This window comes from Lampris incognitus, chromosome 16, assembly GCF_029633865.1.
Source record: "Lampris incognitus isolate fLamInc1 chromosome 16, fLamInc1.hap2, whole genome shotgun sequence".
In the NCBI taxonomy this organism is placed as follows: Eukaryota; Metazoa; Chordata; class Actinopteri; order Lampriformes; family Lampridae; genus Lampris; species Lampris incognitus.
The window spans coordinates 18357500-18373075 of record NC_079226.1 but is presented as its reverse complement, the minus strand read 5'-3'; the positions used below and the strand labels follow the sequence as shown (position 1 = coordinate 18373075).

Genomic DNA, 15576 nt, shown 5'->3' with positions numbered 1-15576 from the left:
GTAGTTACGTGTAACGCAACGCCGTTACGTGTAACGTGACGGCGAAGTTAGACCCTGCTGGCATGTGTACGTCAAACCCCAAAACTACATCTGAGCTACTGGCTTTCTAAACCCCAAAAATTTGCGAGTCTGTGGCTGGTGGATGATTAAAAAAAAAAAAACAAACAAAAAAACAACCATTTGGGCCAATCCCTGGAAATCACAACCCTTAAAGGAACACCAGACGCAATGCAGTCCATCGTTACTCTGCACAGATTCAAACAAACGCGCCATATACACATCTAAGACCAAAAAGAAAACACGAAAATACGGAGTAATTGCACACACGAGTGTATACAGTAGAAATGATCAAATACACAAAAAATAAATAAAAAAGGAAAAAACAAACAATAATGAACATAAATTACAGGAAAAAAGAGAATAAGAACAATACCCACGTAATGAAGGAGCAGCACGCACGGAGGGCTGTAAAAGGAGGAGGAGACACTTGTGAAACCAATGGCGAGGCGCGAAGCTACAGGTACTGGCTCAGCGTTCAGGATCCGCAGGAAACTAACCACGATCTCTTTCAGGTCACCTCACACACCTCCCACAACATGCCCGGTAGCCCCTCGCCCCGCCGGCGGCTGCGAACAAAGCCGACGTCAGAACTCGTCAAACTGTACCTTCGTGAAAGAAACGGAGATGGTTTGTGAGATTAAAAAAAAAACCCAAAAAGAAAAAAAACCGCTCTTCCTTCTACCATAATGGATTATCAAGGTCAAATAAGAGCCTACAGGACGTCCGGGTAGCGTGGCGGTCTATTCCGTTGCCTACCAACACGGGGACCGCCGGTTCGAATCCCCCACGCTACCTCCGGCTTGGTAGGGCGTCCCTGCAAACACAATTGGCCGTGTTTGCGGGTGGGAGGCCGGATGTGGGTATGGATCCTGGTCCCTGCTCTAGCGCCTCCTCTGGTCGTCGGGGCGCCTGCTCCTCCCACGCGCTACGTCCCCCCTGGCGAAACTCCTCACCGTCAGGTGAGAAGAAGCGGCCGGCGGCTCCACACGTATCGGAGGAGGCACGCGGTAGTCTGCAGCCCTCCCCGGATCGGCAGAGGGGGTTGGAGCAGTGACCGGGATAGCTCAGAAAATAGGGTAATTGGCCAAGTACAGTTGGGTAGAAAAAGGGGGAACCACCCCCCCTCAAAAAAAAATAGCCCACAATGTCCGTCCCTGAGACTTCTTGATGATTTTTTTTGTTTTCTGAGAGAAAATCTAATCCTGCAGTGATGAGATGATGATGAGCAACCAAACATTTACAGCTCTCCTAGCATGTGCTGCTCCTTGGGTCCAACGTTTAGCCTAGATGAGGCGATGGAAAGTACAACAAACAGCATCTTCAACAGTGTCTTCAAACATATTCATATTTCAGTAAAAACAGTCTTTTTCACCACGTGTTTTTGTGTTAAAGTCGTTTCCAATCAGAAACTGGTTGTCAATCGATTCAATGATAAGTTACCTAAACAGGCCCGAGTGTAGGATCTGAGCACTGAAGACACGTACACGACCACCTAACACGCAGAGTACAAAATGGTCTAAAACCTCCAAAAAAAAAATCTATCCTGAGAAGAGGACATGCTGTTGTTTCACAGGTTGGTTTACACAGTATTGTCTTGGTGCCCAGACTTACACAGGGGGCTGTGAAAAGCACACCAGGTAGGAGCACTTGGAAACACTGACATTTTACCGCGGCACGCGGCTCTGGCGAGGGGCGTTAACCCTTGCCGTGGCCGGCGATACCGGCAGTTGAGATATTTTTTTTTTTATTTGATTTTGAGATACTTATTGGCCCCCGTGGGGGAATTATGCTCTGCATTTAACCCCTCCTAGCTGTGTCCCTGGGAGCAGTGGGCAGCCGTTGTGCAGCGCCCGGGGACCAACCCCCAGTTCGTCTCGCCATTGCCTCGGTCAGGGGCACAGACAGGAGTATTTACCCTAACACGCATGTCTTTTTGATGGTAGGAGGAAACCGGAGCACCCGGAGAAAACCCACCGCAGACACGGGGAGAACATGCAAACTCCACACAGAGGACGACCTGGGACGATCCTCCGAGGTTTGACGACCCCGGGGTTCAGACCCAGGAACACATTGCTGTGAGGCGACAGCGCTAACCACTGCGTCACCGTGCCGCCCAGATGTTCTAGACTTCACACCTGTCTGTGTTTTGTCAGGTCTCTATGCTGATGATTTGTCTCGGACATGTGAATGAAACCAATTGAAATCATGCCATGAAAACAAAAAACAAACATATATATATCAGACGTAACTGAAAACCTTCATTCGTGACAGAGGTTGGCTTGGTAACACAATCTGAACTCGTGAAGGGTGTATTTTAGTGCAAAAACAGTGGATCCACAACTCCACTTCAAGGGCATGGAGGTCAGAAAGGAATCAATTGAAAAGCACATAGTCTACAACACCGGGCTCTAGTTCCCACTGGACAGACAAAATAAAAACTAAAATCAAATGAACGGGAGGTTTATTTCGGGAGGCGTGACTGACTCACAATAAACGGAGAACCGAACGGTAAATCTAAGCGCGGATCGAATATATTTTGCGGCCTTACAGGCCAATTTTTTTTTTGATTTCCTTTGCTCCCATTATTTTTTTTAACTAAATTGGGGGAATCGTGTTCAATTTCAATACCGTAAAAGTGACTGACAGAGCAAAAACAAAACAAAAACCAGAAACAAACGCTTTAAAAAAAAAAGAAAAAAAAGGATATATTAACTCCATTGAGGAGCTGGAAGTTGAGGTGCAAAATGCTTGAAGAAACTGCTTCTTTGGAAATTAGTAGATCATCAAGTTGACCGGTTACCTGGGAAACTTCAGAAAAAACAAAACCCTGAACCGCATCGCTCCTCCTCTCCATTTCCTTCCCATCTCTTCTCGCCTGTATTTTGCCCGCTGCGCCGCTCCGTGGCGGCGGGAGACATCGAGTAAGGCATTCCCAGGGTCTACAGAGGTCACTCCAGATGGATACAAGTTGAAGTGCAAACAAATTCAACAAGAACAGCGTACTGTACAAAATACTACACCACACATTTACCAAAATATGCACATTGTCCTGTAGCAGAATCTCGGAAACAACATGGCATCTTCTTGAAAAACAAAAAAAAGACCTTGTAAAAAAACAAAAAAAACAAAAGTTGGTTGTCTCCGTCCCGCGGCGACCTTTTCTCTCCACCTCTCTCTCCGTCTGTCTCTCTCGCTCTCGCTCTCTCTCTCTCTCTCTCTCTCTGTCCCCCTCCCCCAAACAGACCCGTGTTAAGTTTGACAGTGCCGTTAGGAGTTCAGTTGCTAGAAGAGATGCTGAAGAGGTGGTTTGCCGGGACGTGGTCCTCTCACCTCCGCCTTGCTCCACCTCCCCTGATGATGGCTCCCCGATCAAACAGGAGGCTGAGCAGAGCCGAGGCGAAGCGCCACCACAGCGGCCCCTGGTTCCTTTGGTTTTGATGATACTGCGGAAACAAAAAAACGGTGAAAGATATGAGTGAGACTGGCACATGACCACGTGATACCCATCAAACTGCAATTCAGTCACAAGACAGTGGTGGAGCTGGGCATTTTTCTTCTTCTTTTTTTTTTCGGTGGTTTTTCCTTCTTTTTCTTCCCAATTGTACTTGACCAATTACCCCGCTCTTCCGAGCCGTCCCGGTCACTGCTCCACCACTTCTGCCGATCGGGGGTGGGGGTGGGGGGGCTGCAGACTACCACGTCTCCTCTGATACATGTGGAGTCGCCGGCCGCTTCTTTTCACCTGACAGTGAAGACGTAGCGCGTGGGAGAATCACGCCATTCCCCCCACTTCCCCCTCCCCCCTGAACAGGTGCCCCCGATTGACCAGAGGAGGCGCTAGGGCAGCGACCAGAACACATACCCACATCCAGCTTCCCACCCGCAGACACGGCCAATTGTGTCTGTAGGGAGGCCTGACCAAGCCGGAGGTAACACAGGGATTCAAACCGGTGATCCCCGTGTTGGTAGGCAACGGAATAGACCGCTACGCTACCCAGACGCCTGGAACTAGTCATTATTATTATGTTCGGTGTTTAGTGTGAGAATAAGGCTTTGCGTTGGTTGCTAAATTTGCTGATTGACACCGAGTAGAGCGAACGGGGTCAACTAGGAGGAGGATCAACACCAGACACCGATATTTACAGTCTCTTTCTGTCCCCAATGCCACTTATTTAGGCCCCTTGCTTTGTGTGTACAATCGCTAGCCACTATCACTCCAGCCACAGCCATTGTGTACCATAAATGCGTTTCGCGTACAGTCATATTCTTTCTCCTTTTTTCTGGCAGAGACCAGCAGCAGCACTTGGCTCGGGAGGAGTCCCGCTCATTGGATTGTGCGTGATTAGAGGGATAATGCTATCTCCATCACTGAGAGGAGGAGATAAGATAATTGCATGAAATGGGATTAGGGAACTCTCAAACAGAGGAGGGGAGCCTCCAGAAACGCAGATCTGCACGAGAGTGCTACAGTAGCCGGGCTCTGCACAGTACCGGCCCGGCCACAGACACAAGGCAGACTCCATCACACCTGATAACAGCGGGGCTATTTTCAGACAGCGGCCATAAACTTAAGATGAGTAACAAAAGACGTCAGATTAGGTTTTCTTGACAATGCAGTAAAGTACATTACCTCTTCTTGGGAACATTTTACAATTGTTTAAACCAGTCTCAACATCTGACAGCTCAGATTAGATATGGCGTATTTACATGACTGTTGAGGTGGTGTCCAAACATTGACCTATTTACAACAAGCCAAGGGCTGGCACTGTGATAAGCCAGAGGGTTTCTTTACTCCAGTCAAAGTATGGCGGGCGTTGCACACTGTTGCATAAGCTTTGCCAGGTTCCAACTAGCATGTGCATGCCTCTCACTCACCAGCATTTTGCTCAAAAGAAAAATGGAGAGGGAAGGAAAAACAAGTCAGACATTGCCTATGGTTATGCGAGGAACTACTGAGTATCTTGATAAAACTAGTTTTGGGTTGTAACTATATCTAAGCCTCGCCTGGGGAGATTCTGATAAAAAAAAAAAAAAAACTAAAAAAAAACTCAATAATAACACTGTAAAAGCATAACAAAAACACGGGCAGCACAGATTGGATGAGTTTACTCAAGAGACCCTCTTGACAAGGCTGAAATCCACCTGAAGGTACTTAACAAAGACAAGCCTCCAGTATTTGTTAAAAATCTAATTAAAGTAGACTAAAACCACTCTTATTACAGAAGAGAGGACCATCAGGAATGTTGTGCATGCCTATATGCATATGTATGTGTATATGCATGTGTATGTGTATGTGCATGTGTGAGTCTTAAAGAATATGACACAGATGTCAGAAAACTCAATATCAAAAAGGCAAAGGCTGATTTGCATAGATAGCATTTGCTGAGTCGATAACATCAAGGGATTTAACATGAAAAACAAGCACATGTATTTGCTACAAGGCACAAGCGCAACTCTGTTTGAAAAAGAGAAGCAGAAAAGTCCCTGAAAATGACCTTTTCCCCTCCTCTTCACTGTGCGCAGAGAGGTGTAGGCAGGCCTGTTGCAACACAGTCACGAGTCACGCCACCAACTGTCAAAATGTGATTCGAATGCTAAATTTAGCCACCGTAGAGGGCCAGAGCCTAACCAGATGCACTATGTCGTCACTCCGGCACTGCCCTGATGTGCTTTATCAGCGTCCCATGCGTGCCGTCTGTCAAGGCAGCTGCTCGGCAGCTCTGCCTTATCTCCTGTGCAAACAGACCCCCAGCTTCAGCGACCAGAAAGCTCATCACATCAGGGAGGAGACGAGGTGCCAAAGGAGAGAAGACAAAGAGCCGTTACATGAAATCATATAGAAATGGTCAAATGGAGCTCGTCCCAAAAAAAATTCCCCTACACCAGTGTATGACGAACAAGCATCCAGAGCCAACCGAACAGGTTTTCATTTCCAACTCAACCCCAGCACTGAAAAGACAGCGCCGTGCCCGCTATAGAGCAGTGCTGAGATAATGGCACAAAAATTGCATATGTTCAGGCGTGCACGCACGCGCACGCACGCACGCACACACGCACACACACACAGGGGATATTCAAACCGGCTTTCAACACCTCCTATCAAAAGCAGCGGGAGTCGTCTCTCTTAAAAAAACACAGGGATGAAACCCAACTCTGCTCCTTGCCCTGTGCAGACCGGAGCAGTCTTCCTGCCATTGTGACTGTCATTATTGGTGTGTCTCAAATGGCAGGCCGGCTAATGTCAGCCTTCCCCTAAGGACCCCGGAGTCCCCTCCAGCCCTCTCAGACTGAGGAGCAATTTATCTGTCAGCGTCCACCAGCACTCCTGCGCTACCTAATCCCTCCTCTTGCTAGGGGCCACAGGCTCCCAGGGAGAACACGCACAGCCGCACCGCTCTCAAGTCCATCAACAAGATGGCTGTCAGGGGGCCTTGGATGGCTTAGGCACAAGTGTCTGCACCACATAATAACAATCACCCACTGACAGGAGAAGAGAGAAATGAAGACTGATATACAGCAACAGGTTATCGAGCAAGGATTGTGGTGGTAACTGTGAGATAGTGAGGGATAAGACATGGTGAACAAACAAGTATGGGTGTATACATGCAAGTGTGCATGAGTGCGTTCACAGACGTAGAGCAAGTAAATTAACCAGCCTCATTCTAAAGTAGACTATGTCCTTCATTGCAAAATGACACCATAGAAGCAGAAATAGCAGGTTGCAGCAAAAATCACGCATCCAAAACCACACAACTGTTCTGGATTTGACTGTTCAAATGTCATTCTGCAACAGCCAGCCAGCCAGCCAGCCACACACACACAAACACACACACACACACACACACACACACGCACACACACACACACACCACAGCAGAGCTCAGTGGAGTGGAACGGCAATTGTGTTACTCTTAAATGTCAAGGGAGTCAGCAAATGCTTTAGGCACAAAAACAAACACACAAGTAACAGTCTCTAGGCAAGTCGATATCACAAACGCCTAAACTCCTATGTACAAATCTTAAATTAATAAACTATCTGCTGACTATTGGTCTCGATGAAATTCTCGGGGCTTTTCTGACTAGCCTTTTTTTTATTGCACCTTCTGCATCACAGCATTGCGGTACGGCAAAAAGAAATTGTGTCGACATGGGCTGTGGCGCTTGCATCTTCAGGATATGACCTCACAAGGCCGTTTTCACTCTGGCTGTCATCTCTGGTGTTTATTCAGCCTGTACGCGAGGTTGAGCCACTTCCTCTTCTCCTTACCCAGACCAGCCTACACTACACGTCAGTGGGTCCCGGCCACAGATAGAGCGGAGGCCCTCCTGTTTGTCTGTCTGTCTGGTTGTCTCTATGTGTCTGCCCGTGTCACAACACATGAGTCATGCTGGGAGTCGAAAAGGTATAAATAACCTCAGCTCAATGAGTGCTCGAGAAAATCAGAAACTGAACATCATACTGCAAAGCCACACCCAGTTATGTTCAATTTATGATAAAAAAAAACCCGCCTTCTCTGCATGCAAGTTGAGGAAGGGACCGTCTGCACTTGGCGGGAGGCTTTCAGCAGACTGGAGATCTTTTCTTAATCATGCAAGGTCCCTTTTGCAAATCTCCTCGCCTCATGAGACTGTGTATACATTAAGTAAATGAGTATCCTATGGAGGTCTATACCATCATTATGGATCCCAGCCCCTCTCCTGATGGCTGCAGAGACCTCTTATTTGGGTGTCTCCTGTGGCTGGTCCTTGGCCAGGGAAGGGGCTGACTGGAGACTCCGTGGAACCACAGCTGTTCCCCTCGGGGCTCACGCGCCTAGCTTCGGGTTACAACATGTTTACCTACTCCTGCCACTTCTGCTTTTTTCTGGGTGTAATAGTGTGTGTGTGTGTGTGTGTGTGTGTGTGTGTGTGTGTGTGTGTGTGTGTGTGTGTGTGTGTGTGTGTGTGTGTGTGTGTGTGTGTGCGTGCATGCGTGCGTGTGTGTGGAGGTGTGTGCATACCCGTGTGCGAATATATGTGCGGTGATTTGTGTGAGACAGTCTGTTTTTCTTCTGTTTCGACTGTGGAGCCCCCTGAGCAACACAAGTCACATTCTCTGCAGAGAAACTCTAAAGGCTCTCTATTTGTTTTGATGCGGCCAACGCAACTGAAGGCATTTCACTTTAAAACACACACGCACGCACACACACACACTCATGGTATTATGCTGCGCAGTGACTTGGTGGACAGTGTCACCCTGACCACAGTGCTGGTGTGCTGTGCAAGGCCAGGCACCCTCCATGCCCCCTGCCTCCACAACACACGGAGGAAACGGGAGAAGACAGAGAGGCAGAGAGAAATAAACAGGAAGAGAAGTCAGGGGGAGGGCTGGACGGTGATGGGGTGGGGGAAGGGCTGTCCTGGTTCAGTTGTGTCTTTGGCTAGGGGGGAAGGGTGGGTTGGTCAGTAAGGGGGGGTTAGTTTTGAGCACTGGTCTGATGTACTGTATGCACAAAGCCTGGCCAGAACAAACATGGGATACTAGAAAGCACAAAATAAGACAGCAAAGATTTCAGCTAGGGTGGATCTGGGGTCAAACATACACACATGCACACACACACACACACACAAACAAACATGTACACACAATCACAAGATGTAAAAATTGGTCAATCGACAGGATTCGTCTTTCCCCCCCTCACCAGTTGTATTTGTTCCTGGTGGAACTGATCTCCTATCAGTTGGAGTTTCTGGCCAATGAGAGCCTCCGCAGTGCGTGCCACAGGTTGCCGCCGGGGTCGCTGCTCCATCCTGCTTTGCTCCACCTCCCTTTCTTGATGCCTTGCCTCCTGGTCTCCGACAAGCTCAAAGCGAGCCGGGAAGTGCAATCGAAAGCCTGCGTTGCCTGTAGTGCATGGACAAGTTTTCAATATATGCTGTCTTTTGGACGGAGTTTGTTCAAACCACTACTTCCCGAGCTGTTGTGCTTTTAAAATCAAATTATCTGCATGTCAAGCAACAATTACCTATGACAGTCAAAACCAACAAACTCATGTTACGGTTTAAGTCAGCTCAGTTTATATGGTAGGTTTGAGGTCAGTCAGTAGTTATAAAGCTTATTTAAAATTGGGATTTTGTATGACATGGTGCTATTACAGTTTTACTGTTACTGATTGTTCACTGTCAGTTCTCGCTTGTCTGTGTCCTTCAGAGATTACTCAGGTGAGCTCTGCTGTCGCATCACGTCCTGTGAGTCATAGCGCCAGCAACAGCGCCAGTATGGCGCCCTTTGAGTAGCAAAGCAGCTGGGTACACTCTACGGAAGCCATAAACGTCACTAATATGGACTATCAGGCGCCAGGGGGTGAGAAAAGCACATTGATACTCATTTCTCACACCAACTCTCCCGTTATCGTTCCATACTGCCATTTTATAACACTGGTTATCACAATCAAGGCCATGCAGCATTTTCTGTGTGCGCAACAGTGTGATGTGAGGTTGTGTGCCAGCCTCACCGTAGAAGAGTCGTCTGGGCTCCTCGGAGACTCCACAGGGCAGCATGCCGCTGGCCAGTGCCAAAGCAGGTCCGGGTGTTTGCGTTCCCCGGTCCTCGAACTTTATCTCTCTGAAGGTGGTGCGCCAGCAGCGGGGGTCTGGCTCAAACACATCATCCTCCTCATCGTCCATACGAGGCCACTGTGAGACGAACAACCTAAAGTATAGTTGGAAAGAGATGGCAAGCAAAACAATTATTATAACTGTTGAGTACAGCGTCTTTGATAGCTGCCCTCCTATGTGTAAGATTGAGAATGAATCCAGCGTTCCCTCAGACGCAGGTTATGATGGCGACACGTCTGTGGGTTATATAGACTAGTCCGCATTAGCTAATGAGATGACCACATTCTGTGTTTGGACATTCCTCTAAACAGCCATTATCATTAAAGAGAACCTTTCTGGTGCTTAATGGGTGCTCTTGAATCAATAAAACCACAGTGGACAAGTTGGGGGGAGAAAATGAACGAAAGGTCAGTCTCTATTTGTGGGGAGCAGTTCAATGGTGATTTAGACAAATGGCTCAGCTCACTCAGTGATAAAACCACACAATTGACTGTGGTTAGGAGAGTCAGGCGAGCTAAATTTACCTAAATGGGGGTTTGGGGAACATGGAGGAGTGAGAGGCATTGTTTTTCTCTCTGTGTGCTAGCCAGCCCTGTGACCAAGAGCCAGAGATCCAAGCAATGCTCCATGATTGGCTACTTGTCATAGCAATAAAAAAGAATAATTTTTTTTGCAAGCCATAAATAACAGTGTTACATATTTTGTGCATGAAATTGCACGTAAAATTGATGACATGTGTAATGAAAATGTGTATGTTTACAGTTCCCCATGGCAGCTCTACCGCAATGTGGCAACAATCTCAAGAAGCAGCTGGGAATCTCTCCAGTGTCAACCATGCACTACATTCAGCCTTGAATCGTATAGGAGGTCAAAGAGTTATCAAAACACGGCTGAAATTTAAGTAGCCTAACCAACTCGGTCTCGATACACCATCGAGTTGTAATGCAGGGTTGGGCTACGACCACTCTTTCAAATGAGGGTCCGTAGCAAAGGGGTAATGACAGCCTTTGAGGAAAATCCTAAGCCACTTTCCCTTCTCTGGGTCTGTAAACTCGCCAGCCTCTGAGAGGGAGTTTTCATTTCTTCACCCAACATCAGCAGATCGGTCTGTCTGCAGTGTGTTAAGACCTCACGCTATCTGTGTGCCTTCAGAGTAAGCCCTGTATGTAAAACCACTTAATGCTTTGTTTTGACAAACACAGAACAAGAACATGTAAGTCAGAAGAAAAAAAAGAGACAACCTCCAGATAGTCCAGGCTGTTACTACTGCTCTCCCTCCTCCCCTCCTCGCCGCCAAGGGCCACGACTCAGCGTTCAGAGACACTGGCGCCCCCTGCCGTAAATAGAATGCTACTGACAACAGGCGCTGGTTGAGAGACGCTTATGACACCGTTTTGTCATCCGACAACACGGCGATCTCACCAGCAACGTACACATGACCTACCTAACACGGCACTTGCCCTCATCGGGGCGCCGCTGAAACCCCGTTTAACTCTATCCATAACAAGAGCTTGCTGTGCTCTGTCCATCATCTGGACATTAACGGACAGGAAAAAACTGCCCAGAATCACGTCGAGAGACGCCAAATGTCGCTCTGTGCATCGCGAATTGGTTGAAACGGTAAATAAAATAAAATAAAATAAATTTGACAAATGCACTGCAAACGCATACATTTGAATATAGCAGGGCGATACAGAAATAACTGCGGCAGAGAGAGAGAGAGAGAGCAAAACGCGGCGATTAAAATGGCTTTAATACGGTGTTATTACGCGAAACAGTAAACACGCTTTAAAAAACCCCCCACGCGGCTGACAAGCGGACCCGGTAAACCGGGAAAGCCGGCAGAATTCTGAGGTTCGCTTGTATGAATGAACGCCGGTGACAGAATAACAGGTTTGGGCAGCTTTCAAAGCGACGTAGAGGCATTTAAGTGGCATGGAAGCCGAAACCACTTTGTATCAACGACATCGACAACGACAACAACAACAACAACAACAACAGGTTTTTTGTACTTTTCCAAGGATGGGGAGCATGACGGCACTCAGAAAGGAAAGTAACCCAGGGGAACTCACCGCAAACGCTTTCTCTGACGTGACGGTGATCTAACGCCGGGGGGGCAAAACAAAGAGGGCTAAAGCGGTCTCGAAATCCCGGTAAATCAGACAATTTCTGGTCCGTGTCACCGCCACAACAACTTCCATTCTGTGAGACAAACGGCGTCAAGTTGATTTCATTGGGGGGAGGTCAGCTCGAGAGTGGCTCCGCCTCACCATCGGGGGCGGAGTAAAAAAAACCTACACCGACGTATGTGACGGCATACGTCCTTATGTAGCGCAGCAGGGCAGCGTTTCCCTTTAAGACGTATTTTGCGTACCGTGTTGTTGTAACCAATCAGCTGTTTGTTTTTTCCCGCCTTCCCAATTACATAGTCAGACATGTGGACGGGAAATTCCCCGTGGCAGGACATGCTCAGTGGCACGAAAAATGACTGTCATACCTGCCCGTGCGCCGCAATTAGTAAGCATTTCTACTCATAATCAGTCATTTGTATTTACTAATTTGCAATAAAGTTGTATCTGATTTTAAAACACTTCACTGTCAGTAATACGCTATCAAGTGTCCTCAGTGCTCTATGGCATTACATACACACTGGCTTCAGTTATTGCTGTTATTGTTGTGGTTGTAACATAGGTATGTAATCTACTACGTAGGTGGATGGTAGGTGAATATATAGTGTATACTTCTGGTATATAAGATGATATAGTGTCATATAGTGGGAGTATAGCATTGTTTATGGGCATGATGGGTTTGGGAGTTATGGTATAATATGGTATAGTGTATGGGTAATTTAGTATATAAGCAATAGGATATTATTATATTGACTTAGGCTGTTAATTATGCAACCATAACAAAACTCTGTATAGTAGCGACACACCTGTTGTGCACACATGCTTGCCTCCAATGTCCTGTTGCTCCATTTATTTCTTGTTTCGTTTTTTTGTGTGTGTGAGTCATGTCTGCAAGTGCTAGAAGCTGCTGTGTACCGGAGTCAATAAAGTTGATTCTGATTCTGATTCGGAAATGTGGGCTTTTATATTGTATGTCATGTATAGTAGCCCGCACCAGGAATTTGAACCGCTAAAGTTCACTCCCTGTATGTCAGAAACTTACTTGGAAAACTATCCAAAGGAATCGAATCAAGTGCAACGGGACGAAACGTCTTCACGGATATATAACCAAGTCCAGTTGCACTTGATTCAATTCCTTTGGATAACTATGACCTGGATGAATGAGAACATTCATAGACATGTTACTTGGAAAACAGATTCTGAATATGATTCCAGTTCTGAAATATGCATCCTGAATGTTCATCAGGCATCAGGGAGAGAGCGCGTTCTGGACTGCATAAGCTCTAATAACCACATATAAGAGTTCATGAATGTGGCCTATTTCACTCAAAAATGTGGAAAGATGTTTCACATACACATATAATTATTGCATCACTTCTCCCGGCCAGGTTCAATAAAGAAAGAAAAAAAAACACTGAGGCCCAAACATTGTATAAGAAATGCTTCATGACAGTTGCAGAGATAGTTATCCACCCTGCTTGACACTTGAACAAGGTTTTTGGCAAAACGTATCAGCCCAGTCAGTCCACCAACCTTTGTCTGCCAGGCTCCGAATTGAATCCAGTGGGCCCTTCACTTGTGCTTGTTATGGAGGGCAGGGTAGGGCAGGTGCTGGTTGTTATGACCCTCAACCCCCCCCCCTTTCAGGGGTATCACTGATCAATAAACACTTGGACAGCTGGGGCAGAGGGCGACTCTGCATTCTCCCACAGGATAGTCTCACCCTGCCCAAATTCGTCTTTCTCTCACCCAGGCCTTCAACTATGATGTTATACTAGCGGCTCTGCGAGAAACCACGCTCTCTGCTCCCTCAGTCCACTCCGAATCGGTGGGACTTACTGGTTTGGACTTTGTCCCACCTGCAGCCTATCCTAGGAGGTGGAGATGCGCTATGGAAGAGGGGATTGGTTTTCTCTCCCAGAGAGATATTGGAAATTTGATCACCCTCGCATGAGTGACCACTGAAAAAAAGGAGGAGGGGGTGAACAAAGGCTCACAGAACTGGGGGCATTGATAGAGGTTCCCCTTTGTGCAGCAACAAAACAAAGGAGATTCTCCACTTAAATGATTGTTAAGGAAAGAAAAGCCCACCACTTAGTGCACTAACACGTACTCAAGTGTAAGTCAGAACCGGCCACGATACAAACAGATGACTTGAGATAACAATATTATATATATAAAGAAAATGTGCTCATATTGAGGATTATTATTAGCATATTTTGCAGTCGGTTAATAAATTGCTATAGCAACTCATTAGTATATAGTTGTCATCTCAAGTCATTTGTCTGTATCGTGGCCGATAAACTTTGATTATAAACCACGTGGTTAACGAGTTGCTATTGCAACTGGTTTATATTGAAAGTCTTGTGAGCTGTTTACTGGTTGTGATGAATTTGGATTTTTTTTTTGTTTTGGTTTTTTTTGTTATACTTTCATTCCTGTTGAGCTTAATGAATGCCAAGTTATTGAAAGTCAGTATTTTGAGTTTTTATTTTACCGAGCTATTCTTTAAAATCTCTTCGTCCTGAATCCCAAAGTCCGGGACAGGAGTTCACGCCGAGTTTGTTGGTTTAAGGCCATTTTAATGGGTTTACAGTTGTGGCACACGGGGGCAGCCACCAATATTTACCTTCTCCCTTGGAGGTGGTGGAAACGTACACCATCCAAAATCATCTCTCTATAGATGTTCATATGAACAGATGTAAAGTGTATGGATGTTTATATAGGGGATTCTGTTTCTAGATGTACATCAGTGGTTTTCTTTGGGGGGAAAAAAGGGTAGCAGAAGGTGACAATAAATGAGGAAAATGAATCAACTCGGTGTTCATTTTAAATGACAGTATATACATCTTGAGTAAACAAACCTGGGCTATTCACTCGTATGTATTAGTGTGTGGCGCATCACAGCTGGTAAGCAGCTGCAAAAGTCATTCTTGTAAAGCATGAATAATGAAGCTAGATACACTCATAGCAGGATTTCCCACTAACTAGGAGCATCAATTTTGCATTCAGCACAATTTTGATATGTCCAATTGTGCTACGCTTAGTAGGTCACACCTTTGTGCTGAAACAAGTCATTTGATTAACTTTACACAGAACTTACAATTTTTCAACTTTTCCTTCAAGAGCTACAAGTCTTGTCCTTATCAAAATGAGGATAAGGGGACCATTATGTGGGGGATAATTCTGTCAGTGCCTCTGTGTCCCGAAGGCAAAATTTACATAAACGCCATTGGCTTGTGGCGGGTTGGTGATCATATACAAATTCCTATAGAAACCTGATAAGCTCGTGAGTGGCAGGGCATGCATCAGGTTCTGTTGCATTTGAGAGCTGTAATTGAAGGACTGAGGGTGACGTATGTGCACACACACTTGCACATGAAAATATTCATTACACGCACTCACTCACTCACTCACTCACTCACTCACACACACACACACACACACACACACACACACACACACACACACACACACACACACACACACACACACACACACACAAACATACACACGAACACACTTGTGCATGCATACACACATCACTGCACAATCACATGCTCCACTTCCTCGGTAAATTTGAAAACCCATCCATCCTGTTAATATCTTATTCTCCCCCTTCCACACACACACACACACACACACACACACACACACACACACACACACACACACACACACACACACACACACACACACACACACACACACACACACACACACACACACACACACACACACACACACACTCATACCTAACATACTCATACACCACAGTTTCCTAACCAAG

The 15576-nt window shown here is 46.4% G+C and overlaps 1 protein-coding gene across 1 annotated transcript; it reads right to left on the bottom strand.

Moving 5' to 3' along the window:
* Nucleotides 1-3380: 3380 nt before the first annotated feature.
* Nucleotides 3381-11859, bottom strand: bmf1 (BCL2 modifying factor 1). The gene is made up of 4 exons (XM_056296186.1): nucleotides 11730-11859; nucleotides 9555-9751; nucleotides 8742-8944; nucleotides 3381-3503 (listed from the first exon to the last, which is right to left on the bottom strand). Exons 2-4 carry the CDS (start codon nucleotides 9724-9726, stop codon nucleotides 3387-3389), a joined length of 492 nt encoding a protein of 163 aa, XP_056152161.1. The 5' UTR covers nucleotides 9727-9751; nucleotides 11730-11859; the 3' UTR covers nucleotides 3381-3386.
* Nucleotides 11860-15576: the final 3717 nt, after the last annotated feature.